Source organism: Doryrhamphus excisus, linkage group LG16 (genome assembly GCF_037039965.1).
Source record: "Doryrhamphus excisus strain RoL-2023G ecotype Guam linkage group LG16, RoL_Dexc_Guam_v1.1, whole genome shotgun sequence".
NCBI classification, from domain to species: Eukaryota; Metazoa; Chordata; class Actinopteri; order Syngnathiformes; family Syngnathidae; genus Doryrhamphus; species Doryrhamphus excisus.
Genome location: NC_136372.1, coordinates 17,573,539 through 17,594,511, shown reverse-complemented (window position 1 = coordinate 17,594,511; position 20,973 = coordinate 17,573,539). Strand labels below are relative to the sequence as shown.

At 42.9% G+C, this 20,973-nt stretch overlaps 1 protein-coding gene across 3 annotated transcripts in view; it reads left to right on the top strand.

The window, feature by feature from the left end:
• Positions 1-20,973, top strand: part of grin2ba (glutamate receptor, ionotropic, N-methyl D-aspartate 2B, genome duplicate a) — a 127,382-nt gene that overhangs the window by 41,676 nt on the left and 64,733 nt on the right. For all 3 annotated transcript variants that reach the window (XM_058050306.2, XM_058050305.2, XM_058050307.2), the window contains exon 4: positions 3,530-4,153. In XM_058050306.2, coding sequence (XP_057906289.2) covers positions 3,530-4,153 — 624 coding nt within the window. The remainder of the gene's footprint in view (positions 1-3,529; positions 4,154-20,973) is intronic.

Sequence of the window (20,973 nt, the reverse complement as noted above, 5' to 3'; positions counted from 1 at the left end):
TTGTGATTGAGTCGTAGATTTGCGTCTAATCCCGTGTGAACACGTCGGGGGCCCGTGTGGGGTGGGCGCCCACAGGCTGCTCAAAGTGTGTGTGTGTGTGTGGAGGGAAAGTGAGCTGCTGATTTTGGGTTGTGGGTAAATATGCGTGAAGTGGAGTGTGTGTCCCGCGTGTGTGTGCATAGGTAATTCTTTGCTAGTCTGCATCAAGTACTGCAGCGGGGGTGGGGGGGGGGGGGTCATTGGAACTTGTTTTTGGAACCCTTTTAGTAGATGAGCTAGACAAGGTGCATCCTGTAGTTTCATAGAAGAGTTAGCAGTGCTAAGGATTGGATGTATTCATAAAAAGACTAATAATATTAAATATGACAAATAAATAACAATACTAAAAAAATTGAATTAAATTAATGTAAAAAATAAAATAAATTTAAATACATTAAATATTAATATTAAATTGGTTTTGGATATTTGTAATTGAAACAAATTTTATCTTTTATATTAAAAAAAACAATAATATAAGGAAAAAAAGTAATTTTTAAATGAATTGTCATACAATGACAAATAAAAATCCATGCAATACAAAAATGTAAATAAATGTAATTAATTTCAATAATCCAATTTAAATAAATAAAATACAACATATATAATAACAAATACAATTTAATAAATAAAATACTATAACATATATAATAAAATAAATCCATTTCAAATAAATAAAATACTTCAACGTATATAATAACATAAATCCAATTTAAATAAATAAAATACTATAACATATATCATAACATAAATCCAATTTAAATAAATAAAATACTATAACATATATAATAACATAAATCCAATTTAAATAAATAAAATACTACAACATATATAATAACATAAATACAATTTAATAAATAAAATACTACAACGTATATAATAACATAAATCCAATTTAAATAAATAAAAGACTGTAACATATATAATAACATAAATCCAATTTAAATAAATAAAATACTATAACATATATAATAACATAAATCCAATTTAAATAAAATACTACAACATATTTAATGTATGTTCATGTCTGATATCATTCAACCACTCCAAACTCCTGGTGAGAGTACATTGGCGTGTACCGTGTACTGTGTACCGTGTACCGTGTACTGTATGTACCCCTGCGGTGAGTGTGTACTGTATGCGCGTTGTGTATCTTGTTGTCCATCAACTGTTCCCGTCTGCGAGCGCACGTAGGCCTCTTTTAATGGTTGCCATGGAAACAGAGTGCTGCCAGAGAAGTCCAGATTCAAAGGGGGGGGGGCATCTCTAGCGCCTTTGCTCCCTCTCTCTCTCTTTTCTAGTCTGTCTTGAGTCCTTCTCTTTCTTTCTTTCTTTCTTTCTTCTCCTCGTGGCGTCTTCTCCTGCTTACTTTCATCTTTCCCGTGTCTCACCAAGGTCCTCCTCGCTTTACGCCGCCCGTCTTTCCTCCCACTGCGACCCCCCCCTCCCTCTCCTGTCTCTTATCATCCCTCCATAATTCCTTCCCTCCCACCTCTCCGTCCTTCCCGGGGAGGCGTGCGCAGTCGACGATTAACGCAGGGACCTGTAATTAGAGCTGACGAACCCTCAGTAATTAGTTTTCCCTAAAGAAGTTGTTCTGTCATTTGTGTGTACGTCCCTTTATCTCCGTCACCATCTCCGCCTTGTTTTTTCATCCTTTCTGTCAATTCCCGTCTCATTAGCTGTCACACTTTTTTGCTTGATGATTGTTGTTTTTTTTTTTTGCTTCTTTGTTGCGACCATCTGCCTTGCTTAGCGCACGTACAAAAAACACAAAGGGTTCACAATGCACCGCGTTTATCAGAGGCGGCTACACTACCACCACCACCACCACCACCACAACTGGCCTGGATGATGACTTTGGCGTGGAGGAACTTGGACCTCCCTGGACCGCCCCCCCCTACCTCAATGGAAACCAGCCAGGGAGCGTTCAGGGCCCTCTGATATACCCATGTTGCAAAAATCCCGACCGATAGTAAAGTACTCATTCAAAGATGAAGGCAGGTTGGACTAAATACATTCCCAAATTAAACCCAATGCTGGCAATAACGCAATTTGGGAAGCTAGCACTGGACCCGGGATGTCGGAACGTTTTCCATGGGGGGCCGCATATGAAGATAAAACGTTAGGATGCAAGAACCACTTTGATATTTTGGAAGGCAACACAGGTAGATGTGCTTAAAAGTGAAATATTATTATTAATAGTAGGAACTTAGTAGTAGTTTTCTACTTTATTCCTGTAAATAATATTAATAAATACATAGTAAATTAATATAAATATTTGCATTTTATTTGTATTAGTAATAATTAATTATTTATTATTAATTAATTTATATATAAACATAAATATAATTTTATATTTTGTAAGGCAACACAGGTAGATGTGCTTAAAAGTGAAATATTATTATTAGTAGTAGGAACTTAGTAGTAGTTTTCTACTACTTTATTCCTGTAAATAATATTAATAAATTAATATTAATAAATAAATTGTAAATTAATATTTGCATTTTATTTGTATTAGTAATAATTATCTATATTCATTAATTTTTAATATAAATATAAACATAAATATAATATATATTTGATATTTTGTTCCTGTAAATAATATTAATAAATATTTATAAATACATTGTAAAGTAATATTAATATTAATATTTGCTTTTTATTTATTAGTAATAATTAATTATCTATTTATTATTAATTATTTTTTAATATAAATGTAAACAAATTTAAACATAAATATAAATTAAATATAAATTAAATATAATTATAAATATTTGTGTTTGTATCCAAAAGTTGAGTTATGAATACTCGCGTTTTGTAAGTACTGTGGTGAAATAATGTTATTAATAATAATCATAATAAATATTCCAAAACTCAGTAACTCTCTCAGGAAAAAGCCTGTGTGACCCCGGAGTCGTACATTTAAACATTTAGACGTCATCTATGTGATCGTTATGATATGATATCAGATGATCTGACTCACAGAGGATGGTATCGGGAGCATAAAACCATCGTTTGAAACCCAGCGATTCCGACGTGAACACGTTTTAATCAGACTGGCATCCTTTTTTTTTATTTATTTTTTTTTTGCCAGCTGTGTTGCTTCTATAGTTTTCCTTTTTCACTTTTCCTTCTCCGCCATCTGTGCCGGCTTTGCGTCTCTCCGAGTCCCCGTTGGATGAGACGGAGATGAACCGGCGTATGGGAAGGAGTCGGAATGATGGACAGCCAAGAACTGCGTGATAAACTAGGCCACAAGGTTGATGGCGGTACGGGTGGGAGGCGCGGGGCGGCGTGGGGCGGCGGGCGTGTGTGTATGGGGGGGGCTGCTATGCTGTCAATCACTTCATGTCAATTTTAGCATCAGTCACTTTGTCTGCGTCTCAGCTCGTCACTGATCTCTTCCCCGGCAGTTCGTCACTCGGATTTGGCAATCTTTTATTCCCGCCCCCCCAAATGTACCGATTCACACCTCTTATTCTCTCCTCAGGTATTCCCCCCCCCCTCCTCCACCATGCCTGTCAGCGGCTGCCCCTCGCCCCTTCTCATCCACGCCGGGGTCTGCTCCTACGCCCCCTCCGTCGTCCAGGAGCAAGGGAGGCGTGTCCGGCACCTCCACCCTCCCCCGCCTCCATCGCCCCATCACCGCCACACCACCGTCTCCCTGGGCGCCCTTCTCTTGTTTCTCTGCCTCCTTCACCTGCCCCCCGCCTGCCACTCCCGGAGAGAGAAAGGAGGAGGCGGCGTCCACTACATGCCCATCCCGCCGCCCCCGCCCCACCACTTGGCGCTCCCCAACATCCTGCGCGGCCTTAGCATCGCCGTTGTCCTGGTGGGCAACTCCAGCGAGATGGCGCTGGGGGGGGCTCGGGAGAAGGAGGATTTCCTGCACATGGCGCCCAACGTGGAGATCCTGACCATGAACGAGACGGACCCCAAAAGCATCATCAAGAGCATCTGTGATCTCATGACGGAGCACTGGCTGCAGGGCGTGGTCTTTGGGGACGACACCGACCAGGAGGCCATCGCCCAGATCCTGGACTTCATTTCCGCCCAGACCCACATCCCCATCCTCGGCGTCCGGGGGGGTTCGTCCATGATCATGGCTGCCAAGGTAGGACTGTGTTGATGTTTGTCGAAGTACTTGGTTTACGTCTGCGTGGGTTCCAAATCATCCTGGACCGCTTCTTGTACGCTTGCCTCCATTCGCACTGAAAGTCAGCTGGGATAGGCTCCAGCATACATCAGCCACTCTAATAATAAGGAGGAATTGCATACAACATGGATGGATCTTTTTTTCACATTTTTTCGTTAATTTTTTCCCCCAAATATTTCTAAATAATGAATAATCTTTGGAAATAATTTTCTCGTAATATTGTCTTCTTCCCATTTTTTCGTACATTTTTTTTTTCAAATAATTCTAAATAATCAACAATCTTTGGATATAATTTTCTCGTAATATTATGTCTTTTTTCCCATTTTTGTTAATTTTTTTTCAAACATTTCTAAATAATCAATAATCTTTGGAAATAATTTTCTCGTAATATTATGTCTTTTTTCCCATTTTTTCGTTAATTTTTTTTTCCAAATATTTCTAAATAATCAATAATCTTTGGAAATAATTTTCTCTTAATATTGTCTTTTTTCCCATTTTTTCATTAACATTTTTTTTCAAATATTTCTAAATAATCAATAATCTTTGGAAATAATTTTCTCGTAATATTTTGACTTTATTGTCATAATATTTTGACTTTCTACCCATAGTATAACTCTCCCCTCAAGCACACTTTACAGACATTACTAGTCCATTTCCCACAGTATGACTTTAAAATAATGACATATTTTATATTATTTAATATTATTCTATATTGTTCGATAGTATGTGACGTTTATGCCTTTTTACTTTATTATGCTTTTTCCACTTTTCTGAGCTATAAATGTATTTAGAATGTTGTATTCTGGTGTTAAAACCATGCCAAAGTGTCAGATAAGGAAGTTTGGGAGTGAGCCCCGGAAGAAGTTCGGGATGGCTCGGTTTGAAAAGGCGTGGTAAAACCGTTCCTTTGTGATGTCACAGAGGGACGGACTTCCTTATATGGTTCGTAGTTTGATCACACGCTTTTCAGAGATCATTCCGGTTCGTTCAGTAAAAAGATCCGTTCATTTTGGTCAGACCTGGTCAGCTGTGTCGAGTCAGTCCGTTCACTCATGTTTACGTTTCTTCCGACTCAACTGTCGATCATGAATGAACGGCCGACGAGTGTCGGTCAATCTCTCGGTCTTACAGTCAGCTAACCACACCCACCCACCCACAGAACGAGGTGCGACGATAGGATAAGACGCTGATAAAAAAAAAAAAAAAAAAAAGCTTTTGCAACTGAACGGACTGAACGGGTATTTTAGGGGCGGTGACCTCATTCAATCTGTTCACTAGTTTTTTTTGACCCGTTCGTTCATGACTGACACACAACTATCACACACCCAAAGTGCTTCCTATCACAGCGGAGTGTGTGTAGCAGGTTATTGTGTGTAGCTGCTCTATAGGAGACCACAACTCAATACAAAGGGTTGAAAAATTAGCATAATAGGTCCCCTTTAAAATGTAACTATTATGACATAATTCTTGTAAAATTGTTCCATTTTTGACTTCATCTTTGCGTGAAATGTTAAGTTAAATGTTTAGAATCCACAAGAAACGGAATCGAACAATGTGCTAGACACTCTTGGATTTGTACTTCCCGTTCATTCATCTTTCCTCCCGTTGGTCTGCTGACCCTCGTGGTGCCACGGGGTCATTGTACCAGCACGGATGTGAGCTGTGGTGACAACGGCGGGTTAGAGGCTGCCGCCGAAGCTCTTCTTTCTGCTCCTTTTCATTAGCAAGTTATGACCGGAAATGGCACGGCGCAGTCCGCTTTCATTCATCCCGGCTCGCACCGCGCAGCAGGAAGGAATGAAGGAAAGAAGGAGCAAAGGTTGGAAAGAGATTTCCCCGACGAGCATCAGACTCCGCCCCTCATGAGGGCTTTTCTCCTTGTGTTACCAAGACTCAGCAGAGTGAGGACATTAAGACTCCATCTCCAAACGGATTTGTGTCCGACTATCTAATGGCCCGAGACACAATGCTGTGGGGTAATTACGATAAAAGAAGATTGACAGAAGGGGGGGGGGGCGTGGAATGCTGGAATTTAGAGAGTAAGGATGAGAAATAATGGAAGTGGTCATGCGGGGGCTTGAATGGAGACACAAGAAGACACCGACACTGGTTAGACTGGGATGCTCGGAATTGGATTGGAAGTGCAATGCTATCAAAGGAATACTTCAAAATGAAACTTTATTATTAAGGAAGGGAAAAATCCAAACTTCCATGGTCCTGTGTTAAAAAGTTCAAACTTAGCAGCAACAACTGCAATCAAACGTTTGCAGTAACTTGCAATGAGTCTCTTGGAGGAAGTGCTGATCTCATCTTTGCACAATTGTTGTCATTCAGACAATATTCCACAAGCGTTCCGGATTCAGTCAGGACTTGGACTAGTTCACTCCAAAGAGTTTTTTCTTCAGCCATCCAGAGGTGGACTTGCTGGTGGATCGTAGTCCTGCTGCAGAACCCAAGTTGGTCTCAGCACGAGGTCTCCTTCGGGACTTTTTGGTAGACAGCAGAATTTATGGTTCCATTGATCACAGCAAGTCTTCCAGGTCCTGAAGCAGTAAAAGAGCCCCAGACCATCACACTACCACCACCGTATTTTACCGTTGGTACTGTTTACTTTACTGTTTACACACACCTTCCAAAAGTTGAACTTTTATCTCATCAGACCACAGAGTATTTTCCCCAAAGGTCTTGGGGGTCATCAAGATGTTTTGTGGCAAAGTCGAGACCAGCCGTCATGTTCATGTTGTTCAGTAAGTGGTCTTGGACTTGGGACTCTACCATGCAGGCCGTTTTCGCCCTTTTGTCTTTCTTATGGTGGAGTCATGAACACTGACCTTAACTGAGGCAAGTCCGGACAGCAGTTCTTTGGATTGGATTGGATTTGGTTGTTGTGGGGTCTTTTGTGACCTCTTGCATGAGTCGCCGCTACGCCCTTGGGGTCATGTTAGTTGGCCGGGCCACTCCTTGGAAGGTTAAATACAGTTCTATGTTTTTGCTGTTTAGGGGTAATGGCTCTCTCTGTGGTTTGCTGGGGTCCCAAAGCTTTAGAAATGCCTTTGTAACTTTTTCCAGACTGACGAATCTCAATTAATTCTATTTCTATTATGTTTTAATCACTTTTTCACACATGGTTATGCTTAAAAACTGTATTTTGTGTTCAGTTGTGTTGTCATGGACAAATATTTAAATTTGTTTGATGATCGGAAACAAAAAAAAGAGAATGAGAGTGCGCTGCATTCTCCGAGGGAGAAACAAAATGAAGGGCAGGTTCAGGGAAATACTTTTGGCTTACATTTGGTTTTGATGTCAAGCGAAGGCGAACTCGAGGAGGAATGATGGCTAGGAATGATCATCAGATCCTACACCGTAAAGGAGGAGTTTGAGAGCGGGAACCGATCCAACATTTGAAGCGCTTGTGTGTCCTTGTGCAGGAGTGCGTTTATTCGTAATTGTGCGTTACCTTGCCAACATGGCTCCAGCTGCCAGTCTTTTTCCAGCAACGCCTTCGGCGTGTTGTTTCTCCGAACAGCGCCGGTGCAGATGCAGATATGGCGTCAATAATCAAAAGCTTCTGGCGAATGATCGTATCATCCAGACATTTCCCGAGCGAGCTTGTTGTACAACGTATGGCTTTGTAGCGGTACAAACGGCCGTAGTTGTCGCTGATCACCCCCAGGGCCGCCACATCATATGAAGAGCCGGCTCGTTGCTGGAGGAGAGCGATAACATCCGCCCCTTCGTACGCTTTCAACGCTAGATTGTCAGCAATTAAGGAAAAAGAGATAACGCAGCCAACCTTGATGACCTGGAGGAAATTGTAATGTAATATGAATAATAACAAACGTAGGCATGCAAATATATGCAAGCAGACATGAGATCACTGGCACGCACACACACACACACACACACACACACACACCCACACGCATCCCATGAATATACAGTAAAGCATGTGTTAGGAGGCTAATTAATGTCTGAATTTGAATTGACTGGCTTGATAATGGAAGGCAGGCAACACCAATTACACTCGCCTTTTTTTTTTTTTTTTACTCCAGGCCTCATCGCAAATCAAACACGCACATTTGCATCTTTTGTGCATCTTTTGTGCATCTTTTGTGCATCTTTTGTGCATCTGAGGGAACAACACGGCAGGATGGGATCAATTAACTTTTGCCCGAATATCGTTTGTTTTTCTGTAAGTGCGGCATTTGGGAAGTTTGTCAATGAATGAATGGAGAGTTTAAACCCGCAATTAATATTCAATAATACTTCTTTTATTGCGGGGATTTTCCACAAAGTATGATTCCTGATTGATAAATTTGATATTTTTATGTATTTGAATATAATTTGAATTGAATATTTAAATATTTAAAGCATTCAAAACCTGTTTTGAACCTTCCAAATATGTTTTTCAACACTATTAGAGCCCACTAGACACGGAATAGCACCCCTATAATCACTTCTCCATGCGTATTACACAATATCGTGGACATAAGAGAAAATAATTATATATATTTATATATATTATAAATATATTTTAAATAAATATAATATATATAAAATAAATATATATTAAATATAAATTTATATATATATATATTATAAATATATATTATGAATATTTAATACATAAAAAGACTAAAAAAGCCAAAAAAGCGCAAAAGAGCAAAAAAAGCCTGTTGTTCTGGTGATCGGGTCTGGTGCTTGTGTGTCACCGAACATTCCAGAAACATTGCTGACATCTAGTGCTGATACTAGAATACTACATACCGTCCTAATGTCTTTGAATATGTCTTCTGAATGCCTTATATTTGTATTTTAGTCAATGTAGCCCTGTTGTTATGCTTCATTTATACAAAAAATATGTAAAATTTGGTTCAATATGCATATCTTTTTTTTTTTACTAATAATAGGCCGTATTAAATTTTTTTTAAATCAGGTGAGAAAGTGGCCATAGTGATAAATCACTGCTTTTACTTTGAAAAGAAGAGCTAATCAACTGGCAACATATCCTGCTTGACACCGCCGTTTGGACTGGTCTCGTCCCGGTGACGTCACGTCACGTCGTGTTGCATCCTGGGTAATTTGAGTGTGAGTAGTAAGCTGATGATACATACTGGCGAATGCAGTATGCGTCCTGGAACTTCTCGTATACTCAAAAATGGCGTACTGCCAGTGTACGAACACGGCCACACTCACCTGGGCTGCCACCTCTTTTCAAAGCTACAGTAGTCTCTCAAAATGAGTACTGATTTACTGCCCACAGGCCACACTTTGGACACCCCTGCTGTAACCATATTTGTTTGTTTACTCTCTCCAACGGCGTCCATTACAGTTGCATGCTCGTCCATCACGGCCATCATCACGGCCATCATCACGGCCATCACGTCACGGAGTGAGTTGTGGTGACTTTGAGGCCAGAGTAATGTCCCCTTGAAGAACAAACGTCCCTCCGTCTTATCGTCCTGGTTTAGAAAACACGCCAGCCCCACTCGGTGTGTTCCCCTTTCCTGGGAGAGAAAGAGTGAGCAAGTCAGAGTCCTAAATATACGTGGCCTATTTTCTAACCCCGTTGGTCTCAATTTACTCCGCTCCTTTCCAACGTGGCCATTTTGCAACTCGCCCCGTAACTTTTTTTTTTTTTTTTTTATCCCCGCTTTTCACTCAACGCCACCGCTTTCATCTTTTGTTCCTCTCTTATCTCTTTTATGTTGGAGAGAGGGATTGCGTCCGTTTGCGGTTGGACGCCGGCTGATGTGTTCTTTGGGAGATTAAAGCATGGGACAAAAAGGGACTAATGTACGGACATTTCTCCTTGGAACAAACGAGTCGCTTTACCCAATACCGGATCGTTGCGTGTTGGTAGCTCGCTGTCCTAAATAACTCTTACATACATAACCCTCCATGGGGCCAAGAAGGTACCAGCAACGTGATAATGAAGAACCGTGATAAGTGAATTTCCCTTCATTATGGATTGAATATTTTTATAGTTCATTATTAGAGCCCTCCATACATGAAATAGCACCCCTAAAGTAACCTTTAAACTGTTATCACCCAATATAGTAGCCAGTTTTCATACTTATGTGCCTGACTATAAATGTGTCCAGAGTTGGTGTGGGCTACAAATGCAACAGGATTACTGTGCCTACGACATTTCACACGGTCTTTGAATGCATCTTCTGAACGCCTTATATTTGTGTTTAAAGTTCATGTAGCTGTTTCATGCTAGGAAATGCTTAATTCATGCATCAGTACGTAGAATTAGCTTCAATATGCATTTTTGTAGTTAAACACCTTCATTATTAGAGCCCTCCATACATGAAATAACACCCCTAGAGTCACCTTTAGACTGTTATCACCCAATATAGTCGCCAGTTAAGACATAAATAAGTCTCATACTTGTGCGTGACTATACGCACACGGCTACGGCTGCATTTCACATGGTCTTTGAATGCATCTTCTGAACGCCTTATATTTGTGTTTAAAGTTCATGTAGCTATTTTATGCTAGGAAATGCTCAATTCATGCATCAGTACGTGGAATTAGCTTCAATATGCATATTTTCTCGGAATGGTAGGCCGTAATTGAAGCATGAAACAGCTTGGTTTATTAATGAATATATTTTTGAGAAACCGAAAGAGCGAAGCCGCAAAAGTCAAAGTGGGTAATTGCAAGGGCGGCCCGTGTATTAATAAAATAAAGCCTTAAATTATTGGTACTGGCGTCATTTTGTTCAGCTGTAGTGTATTTTGTGGGTGTGTACTTTTCCTTTTTTCAGGTAGTTTCTTTTTTCATCTGTCATATTTTCATCGCAATTTCCAAACCTTTCCTCTGGGGAAAAAAGGTCAACTTCCTGTCTTGGCAGCTCACAGAAGGCAGACAGGACAAGTTAAGATGTGTTAATTTGCTGTATTGCATTGCCATGGACAATAAAGTATAGTAGTAGTATTAAATAGATTTAGTTGGGAGTCCATTTTTCCCCCCAAACAACAAACAAATCCCACCCATCATTTTGCATCGCCTCCCTCGTCTTTTCCTTCCATCATTCTTTCCCTCCATTCCCCTGGTAGCGGAGCACCTGCACCCCCCCCCTTTCCACTCGTGTCTGCTCCGTCCCTTCAGACATGCACTTCCACCCCCCCCCACACATAGCCCCCTTTTTTTACCACATGAAAAGGTCACTCTGCTCACTCCTCCACCTCCACTTATCCCTCAAGAGGCCAATATATCTGTCGCTGCCTTTCCCACCTCCGTCTGCATCTGCTGCACTGCCCCCCCCCCCCCCCCCCCCCCGAACCCCCCCCCCCCCCCCCACTCACACACACACAAAACCAACAGCGGCGATATCTACAAGCAGATTCTCTCCACTTTTTTCCTCCTTGAGGACCTGACACCACCAGCCTTTGCCAGGACCCTTATTAGCCTTATCGCTACCTGGTGTGCCCTGAGGCGGGGAGGGGGGAAGGGGGGGGGGGGGGGCTGTATCTGGAGGAGGCGGAGTCTGTGCTGTACGATACACGGACAAGAAGCACGGGCTCACCGCTGCAACTTTTTATATCGTGCTTCATCGGGAGTCGCTATTAAATGAGTCAAATTATTAATTATGAAATGATTAATTAGTAAACCCCTATTTATTGCGATTAATTATTTCCGCAAAGTAGAATTCTTTATTTATAATTCCAATATTTTGTAGTTAGAACATAAATGAAAATGTTTACAACCTTCTAAATATGTTTTTAATATTATTAGAGCCCTCCAGACATAAAATAACACCCCTATAATTATCTTTACACTCCTATTACCCAATAGAATTGATAGAATTAGAGAAAATATGCCAATTTAAGGCATTAATAAGACTCATGGTCATGTGTCATACAATAAATATGTTTCCGGGCGTGTGGACAGGAAGTGACAGTGATGTTCTGGCAATCAAGGCTGGTGCTTGTGTCTCACCAAATATTTTTGTAACATTACTGACAACTAGTGGCCAGTGTAGAATACTACATTATATCTCCATTTATACTACAGTAGTAGTATAATGACACGCCTACTGTCCTGGTTTGGCGGTAAGACTCAATAGAGGATGGTAGAACCTCATCATGTGTGCAGTAAAAACTTATTTTCTTCCCTCCAAATGGACCTAACTCTCATTTATCTGCAAGTCGGGTGACAAAATGAGGAATGTTTTACTTTATGAACCCAGTTTATGTTTTTATAAAGTCATCACCACAAAAAGTATTCCTGGTGAAAAACCAGCCCAAAACAAACAACACAGAAAATAACTTTTGGCTCAACCCCATTCTGTCTCTCTACATCTCCTTTTTTTTTCTCTTTCCCCCTTTTTCCTCACATCATGTGAGTTGAGGCGAGGTGAGCTCCTGTGATGAATCTAAATGTTGTCCCTCCCATCACTTGTTCTCCTAATAAGCACAAACACCTCCTCCTCCTCCTCCTTTTCCTCACTCGTCACTCCCTCTGTCTGTCTGCATTTGCCCACCACTCTGCACTCGACTAGTCGGCCTGCAGCTTCCGTGCAAAGCCATTTAGAGAAACACTCCACGTACGTATGAGTATGAATATGACTCAGACATAATGAAGAGGCTATTACAGTATGTGAGACCACAACCAGACCCCCGGCATGTTTGACGCCGCTGTCGTTGCCACAAAGGCCAGGACTGCTAAAAAACAAACATTATGATAGTTTCATATCCATACGCAGAAATCCCTCCTTTATTGTGATGAATTGTTTCCATAACCGACTGTGATAAATGAATTTCAGCCACAAATGGAATATGCATAGAAAACCATTATTAGAGCCCTCTAGACATGAGCTAACACCCCTATAGTCACATTTACACGCATATTACCCAATGAAGTAGACGTAAGGCATATCATGCCAAGCTATTTTAACTTCACCTAATAATACATTTTGTCCCCTCCGTCCACCAGAGGGACCCAGGGGGAGGCTGACATCATTGCAGCACCCCGGCAGCAGTAACCAATGAAATTATTTATGGAATTAAGTTAAAATTTCCAATATTGCCTTAAATATTTGTCACCTAGCGTTTGAGTATTAAGCTCCTGTGTGATGATTTTAGCGTTCTTTGTAAGAGTAATCACCTTACAAACCCTAATAGTCACATTTACACGCATATTACCCAATGAAGTAGACGTAAGCCATTTAATGCCAAGCTATTTTAACTTCACCTAATAAATTTTTTCCCCTCCGTCTACCAGAGGGAGCCAGGGGGAGGCTGACGTCATTGCAGCACCCCAGCAGCAGTAACCAATGAAATTATTTATGGAATGAAGTTAAAATTTCTAATATTGCCTTAAATATTTGTCACCTAGCGTTTGAGTATTAAGCTCCTGTGTGATGATTTTAGCGTTCTTTGTAAGAGTAATCACCTTACAAACCCTAATAGTCACATTTACACGCATATTACCCAATGAAGTAGACGTAAGTCATTTAATGCCAAGCTATTTTAACTTCACCTAATAATAAATTTTTTCCCCTCCGTCTACCAGAGGGAGCCAGGGGGAGGCTGACGTCATTGCAGCACCCCAGCAGCAGTAACCAATGAAATTATTTATGGAATGAAGTTAAAATTTCTAATATTGCCTTAAATATTTGTCACCTAGCGTTTGAGTATTAAGCTCCTGCGTGATGATTTTAGCGTTCTTTGTAAGAGTAATCACCTTACAAACCCTAATAGTCACATTTACAGTGGTGTGTGTTGCTATAAATGTGTTCCCCAGGTGAGTTGAGTGGCGGGCTGACAGACAGGAAGTGATGTCGAGGGTTCAGAGTTGAGTTTACGGCCGCAACAGAAGCTCAGGTTTTGATCGGGGAATATTGTGTGATGTAATTCCAACCTGCAATAGAGGCCTGTTTTTGTGGCGATCAAGGCTGGTGCTTGTGTGTCTCACTAAACGTTACAATAACTTTACTGACACCTAGTGGCCAGTGTAGAATACTACATTTCATTCAGTGTCTTTGAATGTGTCTTTTGAAGGCCTTATATTAGTATTTGACTTAATTGTGCTGTTTTTATGCTTGAAAACTTGTGTGTGTGTTGTATAGGAATACATTGTATCTATGCTTTTATTCATCCCTGATTTATTATTATTATTATTATTATTATTATTGTAGTGTAACCTTGTGGAACAACTGCATGTTGGGCTAGAAAGTAATCACTTGCTTTGGATTCAGTGAGAGTCCAAGGTTATGAACAAAGTCTGTTTGGCTATCGGGCCCGCAGTGGAAAACTGGGTTATTGTCGCTGATGCCCTCGAGCAAAGCAGCGAGCAAGCAACATGCCTGCTGCCTACAGTAATACCAACATGCTGTCGAGTATTCGGCCTTAGAAAGAATACGCCTGCACATTAAACAGATCATATTACAGTACTGCAAGTACTTCTTTCCAAAGAAGGTTTCCAAACAGTAACTTACTTTTAAGCTCCTACTACCCAATATATAGAAGCTGTGCATTTGAATGCGTCTTCCGTATGCCTCATATTTTGTTTATTTTGACATTTTTATGCTATAAATATATTTTTATTACTTCGATTTATAGAAAATTGCTTTGGTTTTTGTCCATTTCTGACATTTTGGAACAAATCAAGCCTGCGTTGGCACGCAGACAATCATTTATTTTCTACCGCTTATCCTCACAGGGGTCACGGGGGGCGGTGCTGGAGCCTATCCCAGCAGCTAAGAAGCGTCAACACATGACTTAAACATGATGTCATGTTGTTTTTTGGGGCATGACATTGTTGAACAGTGTACACCAACTGGTGGGTGTGGACCCAATAGTGAGTCACGGGTGGGATTTTTGGAGAGGAAAGGTAAATACTAGCAAGTTTATTTCAATTTCTATGTAAAGGCAGCTGCCCCTTAATACACCCTCTAGGGTGGGGGCGTGCTGGAGCCTATCCCAGCTGTTTTCGGGCAAGAGGCGCGGGGTTCACCCTGGACTGGTGGCCAGCCGATTGTGATCGGCACATATAGACAAACAACCATTCAAACTCACATTCATAATTATGGACAATTTGGAGTCGCTAATTAACCTAGCATGTTTTTGGAATGTGGGAGGAAACCGGAGTACCCGGAGAAAACCCACGCATGCACGGGGTGAACATGCAAACTCCCCACAGAGATGGCCGAGGGTGGGGAAAGACAAAATAAGAAGCCAAAAAGTTACCACTTCCACACAAAATAGGAGGAGAACTCATTCATTCATTAATGTTCTACCACTTATCCTCACGAGGGTCATGCTGGAGCCTATCCCAGCTGTCTTCGGGCGAGAGGCGCGGGGTACACCCTGGACTGGTGGCCAGCCAATCCCAGGGCACATATAGACAAACAACCATTCACACTCACATTCATACCTATGGACAATTTGGAGTCGCTAATTAACCTAGCATGTTTTTGGAATGTGGGAGGAAACCGGAATACCCGGAGAAAACCCACACATGCAAACAACATGCAAACTCCACATAGAGATAGCCGAGGGTGGAATTGAACTCGGGTCTCCTAGCTGTGAGGCCTGCGTGCTAACCACTTATCCACTGTGCAGACATAATGTTGACAAATAAAGACTAGTTAGGCTCCTCATGTTGTGGTTCCCGCTCCCCTTACAGATGATGCAATATGATTTTTTCCCCTCTTGTACCCGTACATGATCTTGCGCCATTGACGGTATCAACATGGAGACTCCTGCTTGTGCGAGGTCAGCAGAGACGTGCATCAAAGTGTCAAGCGTGTTGCCCGCTAGCACCTCCAGTCGCCGCTCCGTACGTGAAAGCAGTGAAAGCAGCAGCAGGAGAACATTGAGGTTCTCCATACTTGTGTTGTATTCTACATTGCTGCTGATGTTTTGTGTCTCTATGAGCCGCGCGTTGTGGAAGTGGAGCATCCTGTGCGCCGAGTGCAATTTGATCACGCTGGAAATGTAGCAAATGCAAATGCGGGTGGCGGTTGTGTTTGTTTTCCATCTGCGTGCGTGCTTCATCCAAATGGCGAGTGGCGTTCTCTTTTTGTTCCCCACTAATGGCATCCTCAGCAGGGCTATTACCATTGAAACCACGTTGCCACGGAAACACAGCTTGTCCCTGTGAATTAGAAGTATTTCACTCCCTCTCTTATCCGCGTTCACCCTCGCTGCCGCTTTCTGTCACTCTCCGAGCGTTCTCCGCTATCTCCGTATTCGCAATTCCTCTCTCGTTCTCCTTTTCCCTCTCTGTTTCAGCGCTCCACCTGTCCACAGCGGAACATGACAGGCTGGCAGCCGAGGACACCAAACAGCAGGAGCAACAGTAGAACATTTTGTGACGGGCGTCTAAAAGAGGGATGGATACAGTTGTCGAGGGGAATGCGGAGAATTTAAGGAGCTCATCGTGAGCTATGAAAAAACAAGATTGACAACCCATTGGAGATCACAACTGATTACTCTTACAAAGAACGCTAAAATCACCTCACAGCAGCTTGATACTCAAACGCTAAGTGACAAATATTCAAGGCAATATTTAAAAACAACAGCTGTTGCAACTTCGTTCCATAGGTCCAGGTTGGAATTACATCACACAATATTCCCTGAGCTTCTGTTGCGGTCGTAAACTCAACTCTGAACCCTTGACATCACTTCCTGTCAGCCCGCCACTCAACTCTCCTGGGGAACACATTTATAGCGACACACACACACCCATGTAAATGTGACTATTAGGGTTTGTAAGGTGATTACTCTTACAAATAACGCTAAAATCATCACGCAGGAGCTTAACACTCAAACGCTACGTGACAAATACTCAAGGCAATATTCAAAAACAACAGCTATTTTAACTTCATTCCATAAATAATTTCATTGGTTACTGCTGCCGGGGTGCTGCAGTGATGTCAGCCTCCCTCTGGCTCCCTCTGGTGGACAGAGGTGACAAAATTCATTATTAGGTGAAGTTAAAATAGCTTGGCATTAAAATGGCTGACGTCTTCTTCATTGGGTAATATACGCGTAAATGTGACTATAGGGGTGTTAGCTCATGTCTAGAGGGCTCTAATAATGGTTTTCTATGCATATTCCATTTGTCGCTGAAATTCACTTATCACAGTCGGTTATGGAAACAATTCATCACGATAAAGGAGGGATTTCTGCGTATGGATATGAAACTAACATAATGTTGTAATTATGCAGAATATTTTAGCAGTTCTGGCACCGTCAACCATGCCTATAACTGATGGAATCAAGGAAGGGGGGGGGGTTGGCAAGTTTTTCTTGCATCGTCACAAATGTCTTCCAGTGAAGTCTCAAGAATCCGATACTACTTGCCCCCCCCCCCCCCCCCCTCCAAACAAACCCCTGATTGTGCACATTATTGTCGTCCAATCAACACAAACCGCCATCAGACCGGAGCGCCGAGACGTTACCAAGTGAAGAGCGAGGATAACGTATTCGCACGAGAAAGGGCTTGATTAGAGCAGAGTGACGAGATGGGGAATTAAAAGCAGCGAGAGTTCGAGTCCTGCTCCTCCATATTGATGGAATATAAAATAGGGTGAGAAAACAGAGAGAACGGCGAGGAGCTGAGAAAGGGAGAGAAGGCGAGGGGAAGATTGATTATGTTCTCCTAAGTGCTTTCGGCATTATTGGAACCGTACTGTCCTCCCAAGCAGGCAATTTGAATTAACATTGCAGGGAGACTGATTGGGGGGGGGGGGGCACGGAGAAGCAGGACAGGAGAGGGGGGTTAAGAGTGTGAAGGCTAGAGGGAAGGAGGCTGGGATTCGGCCACGGAGGGGCGGGTTGGCAGGCAGACAGAGAAGGAGAGTGAGGGTCTGGGGGGAGGACAGAGATAGAATAACCGGGTTCAAAAGTAGGACAGGGCGAGCGATAGCGAGAGACAAAGGCGGAGCGCCGGAGAAAGACTATTAAATGTTTTGAGAAAAAGGCCGAGACGAGCCAAATTGAAAAGATCAGCACGCTAAACTCCACTCCACTTTTATGAATCGGAGCCGGGAGCCGTGCATAATAATCCATTCCAAACATATTAAGTTTGAAAATTCCACTTTCCGTATTCGCTCCGAATGCTGAGTCTTTAGAAGACAAATCCATCCGGGGGGGGGGTTGGCGCTAATCCAATCAGGAACAGGAAGCCGGTGAGACGCACGGTTGGGAGTCAAAGACAATTGACAGATGGATTTGGATCGGGTTCTGGTGAAGTCGGTGCGCCACAAACAAATGAGACGGGACAGAAGAACCCTGAGGTTCTCGTCCATTGTGGTCATCGTGTATCATCGTCAAAACCTGTCCAACCAATAACGGACCAGGGATTGTACACTCCTGGTCAAATGTTCAAGACCAGTTGAAGAATTTGCAAGAATTTGGATCTTAAGTTGGATCATAAGGCGCTTCCAAAACCCGGAACCCCTTGCTCCATTCTTGTTAATCACCTCCAAATGATTTTGGGCATGCTTGATTCCAGGAGGATCCTGGAAATGTTGCTCCAAGTAGCAAAGATGGCTTCACGGAAGGCATCCACCGTCTGGAACTGAGGTCCATTTTTATACGTTTTTATCATCCATCCCCAAATGTCAATTGGATTTAGATCAGGGGAACCGGCATGATGGTCCAAAAGAGCGAGGTTGTTCCTCTGGAAGAAATCCTTCATCGAGATGGATGCCCCCCTGCAACATGTCCACATAGCCGGATGCCGTTTGACGCCCATGCACACAACCTGAAGACCCTTGAAGAACCTGAAGATCATGATGGCGCATGGAAGGAAACCATCCAGGAACGTTGGAAGCTTCTTCTACCTTTCAATGTCCCATTCTTGGTGCAAATTCCGTACAAACCGAAAATCGAATAATTTTTTTTTCTTTCTTCCAGATCCTCTGACCACTCGACCGCCGTGTAGCCCACCAAAAGACAAACAATAGGAAAATATATTTCATAAAAAGCAACAAAAAACTACCTGTGGGCTGAAAATGGCCCCTGTGCCACACTTTGGACACCCCCGGTTAAGGAAGGTCCAAGTGCAGAGTAAGCCTCTGAACAGGGTGACGATTATTTTATTTGTAGTCAAGTTGTGGAACCTTGTGGCACGGCGGTCGAGTGGTTAGCGCGCAGACCTCACAGCTAGGAGACCAGGGTTCAATTCCACTTTCGGCCATCTCTGTGTGGAGTTTGCATGTTCTCCTCGTGCATGCGTGGGTTTTCTCCGGGTACTCCGGTTTCCTCCGAAACATTCCAAAAACATGCTAGGCTAATTAGCGACTCCAAATTGTCCATAGGTATGAATGTGAGTGTGAATGGTTGTTTGTCTATATGTGCCCTGTGATTGGCTGGCCACCAGTCCAGGGTGGACCCCGCCTCTCGCCCGAAGAAGACAGCTGGGATAGGCTCCAGCACCCCCGCGACCCTCATGAGGATAAGCGGTAGAAAATGAATGAATGAATGAGTTCTCCTCCTATTTTGTGTGGAAGTGGTAACTTTTTGGCTTCTTATTTGTCTTTCCCCACCCTCGGCCTTCTCCAGGTACTCCGGTTTCCTCCCACATTCCAAAAACATGCTAGGTTAATTAGCGACTCCAAATTGTCCATAGGTATGAATGTGAGTGTGAATGGTTGTTTGTCTATATGTGCCCTGTGATTGGCTGGCCACCAGTCCAGGGTGGACCCCGCCTCTCGCCCGAAGAAGACAGCTGGGATAGGCTCCAGCACCCCCGCGACCCTTGTGAGGATAAGCGGTACAAAATGAATGAATGAATACGTTCTCCTCCTATTTTTTGTGGAAGTGGTAACTTTTTGGCTTCTTATTTTGTCTTTCCCCACCCTCGGCCTTCTCTGTGTGGAGTTTGCATGTTCTCCCCGTGCATGCGTGGGTTTTCTCCGGGTACTCCGGTTTCCTCCAAAACATTCCAAAAACATGCTAGGTTAATTAGCGACTCCAAATTGTCCATAGGTATGAATGTGAGTGTGAATGGTTGTTTGTCTATATGTGCCCTGTGATTGGCTGGCCACCAGTCCAGGGTGTACCCCGCCTCTCGCCCGAAGAAGACAGCTGGGATAGGCTCCAGCACCCCCCGCGACCCTCATGAGGATAAGCGGTAGAAAATGAATGAATGAATGAGTTCTCCTCCTATTTTGTGTGGAAGTGGTAACTTTTTGGCTTCTTATTTGTCTTTCCCCACCCTCGGCCTTCTCCAGGTACTCCGGTTTCCTCCCACATTCCAAAAACATGCTAGGCTAATTAGCGACTCCAAATTGTCCATAGGTATGAATGTGAGTGTGAATGGTTGTTTGTCTATATGTGCCCTGTGATTGGCTGGCCACCAGTCCAGGGTGGACCCCGCCTCTCGCCCGAAGAAGACAGCTGGGATAGGCTCCAGCACCCCCCTGCGAATGAAGTTGTGTAACCGTTGTATGGAAAACAGGCGCACCAGGAGGCGTTTGGGGGGTAGATGAGGATATCCGCCGGGTCCGAGTCTCTGTCCTACTTTGTCGACTTTCAGGCAGACCGAAAAAAAACAAAAAAAAGAAGAAAAGATGAGAAGAAATGAGAAGAAAGTGTCACATGACCCGGCCTCCTCACCCGCTTCGACTCGCTTCTCACGCCTTTCTTCTCGTCTCCCACCTTGCGCCTGATTGAGGAGGAAGGTCCCTGGCCCCGCACGGGCCCACACAAAGCAAACATGGAGTCATGCTTCATGACGCATGTGGAGCACATTAGTCTGGAGAGGACGGCTTTGGAAATGAAATGGCGGTGATGGAGGACTCGCCTCTTTAG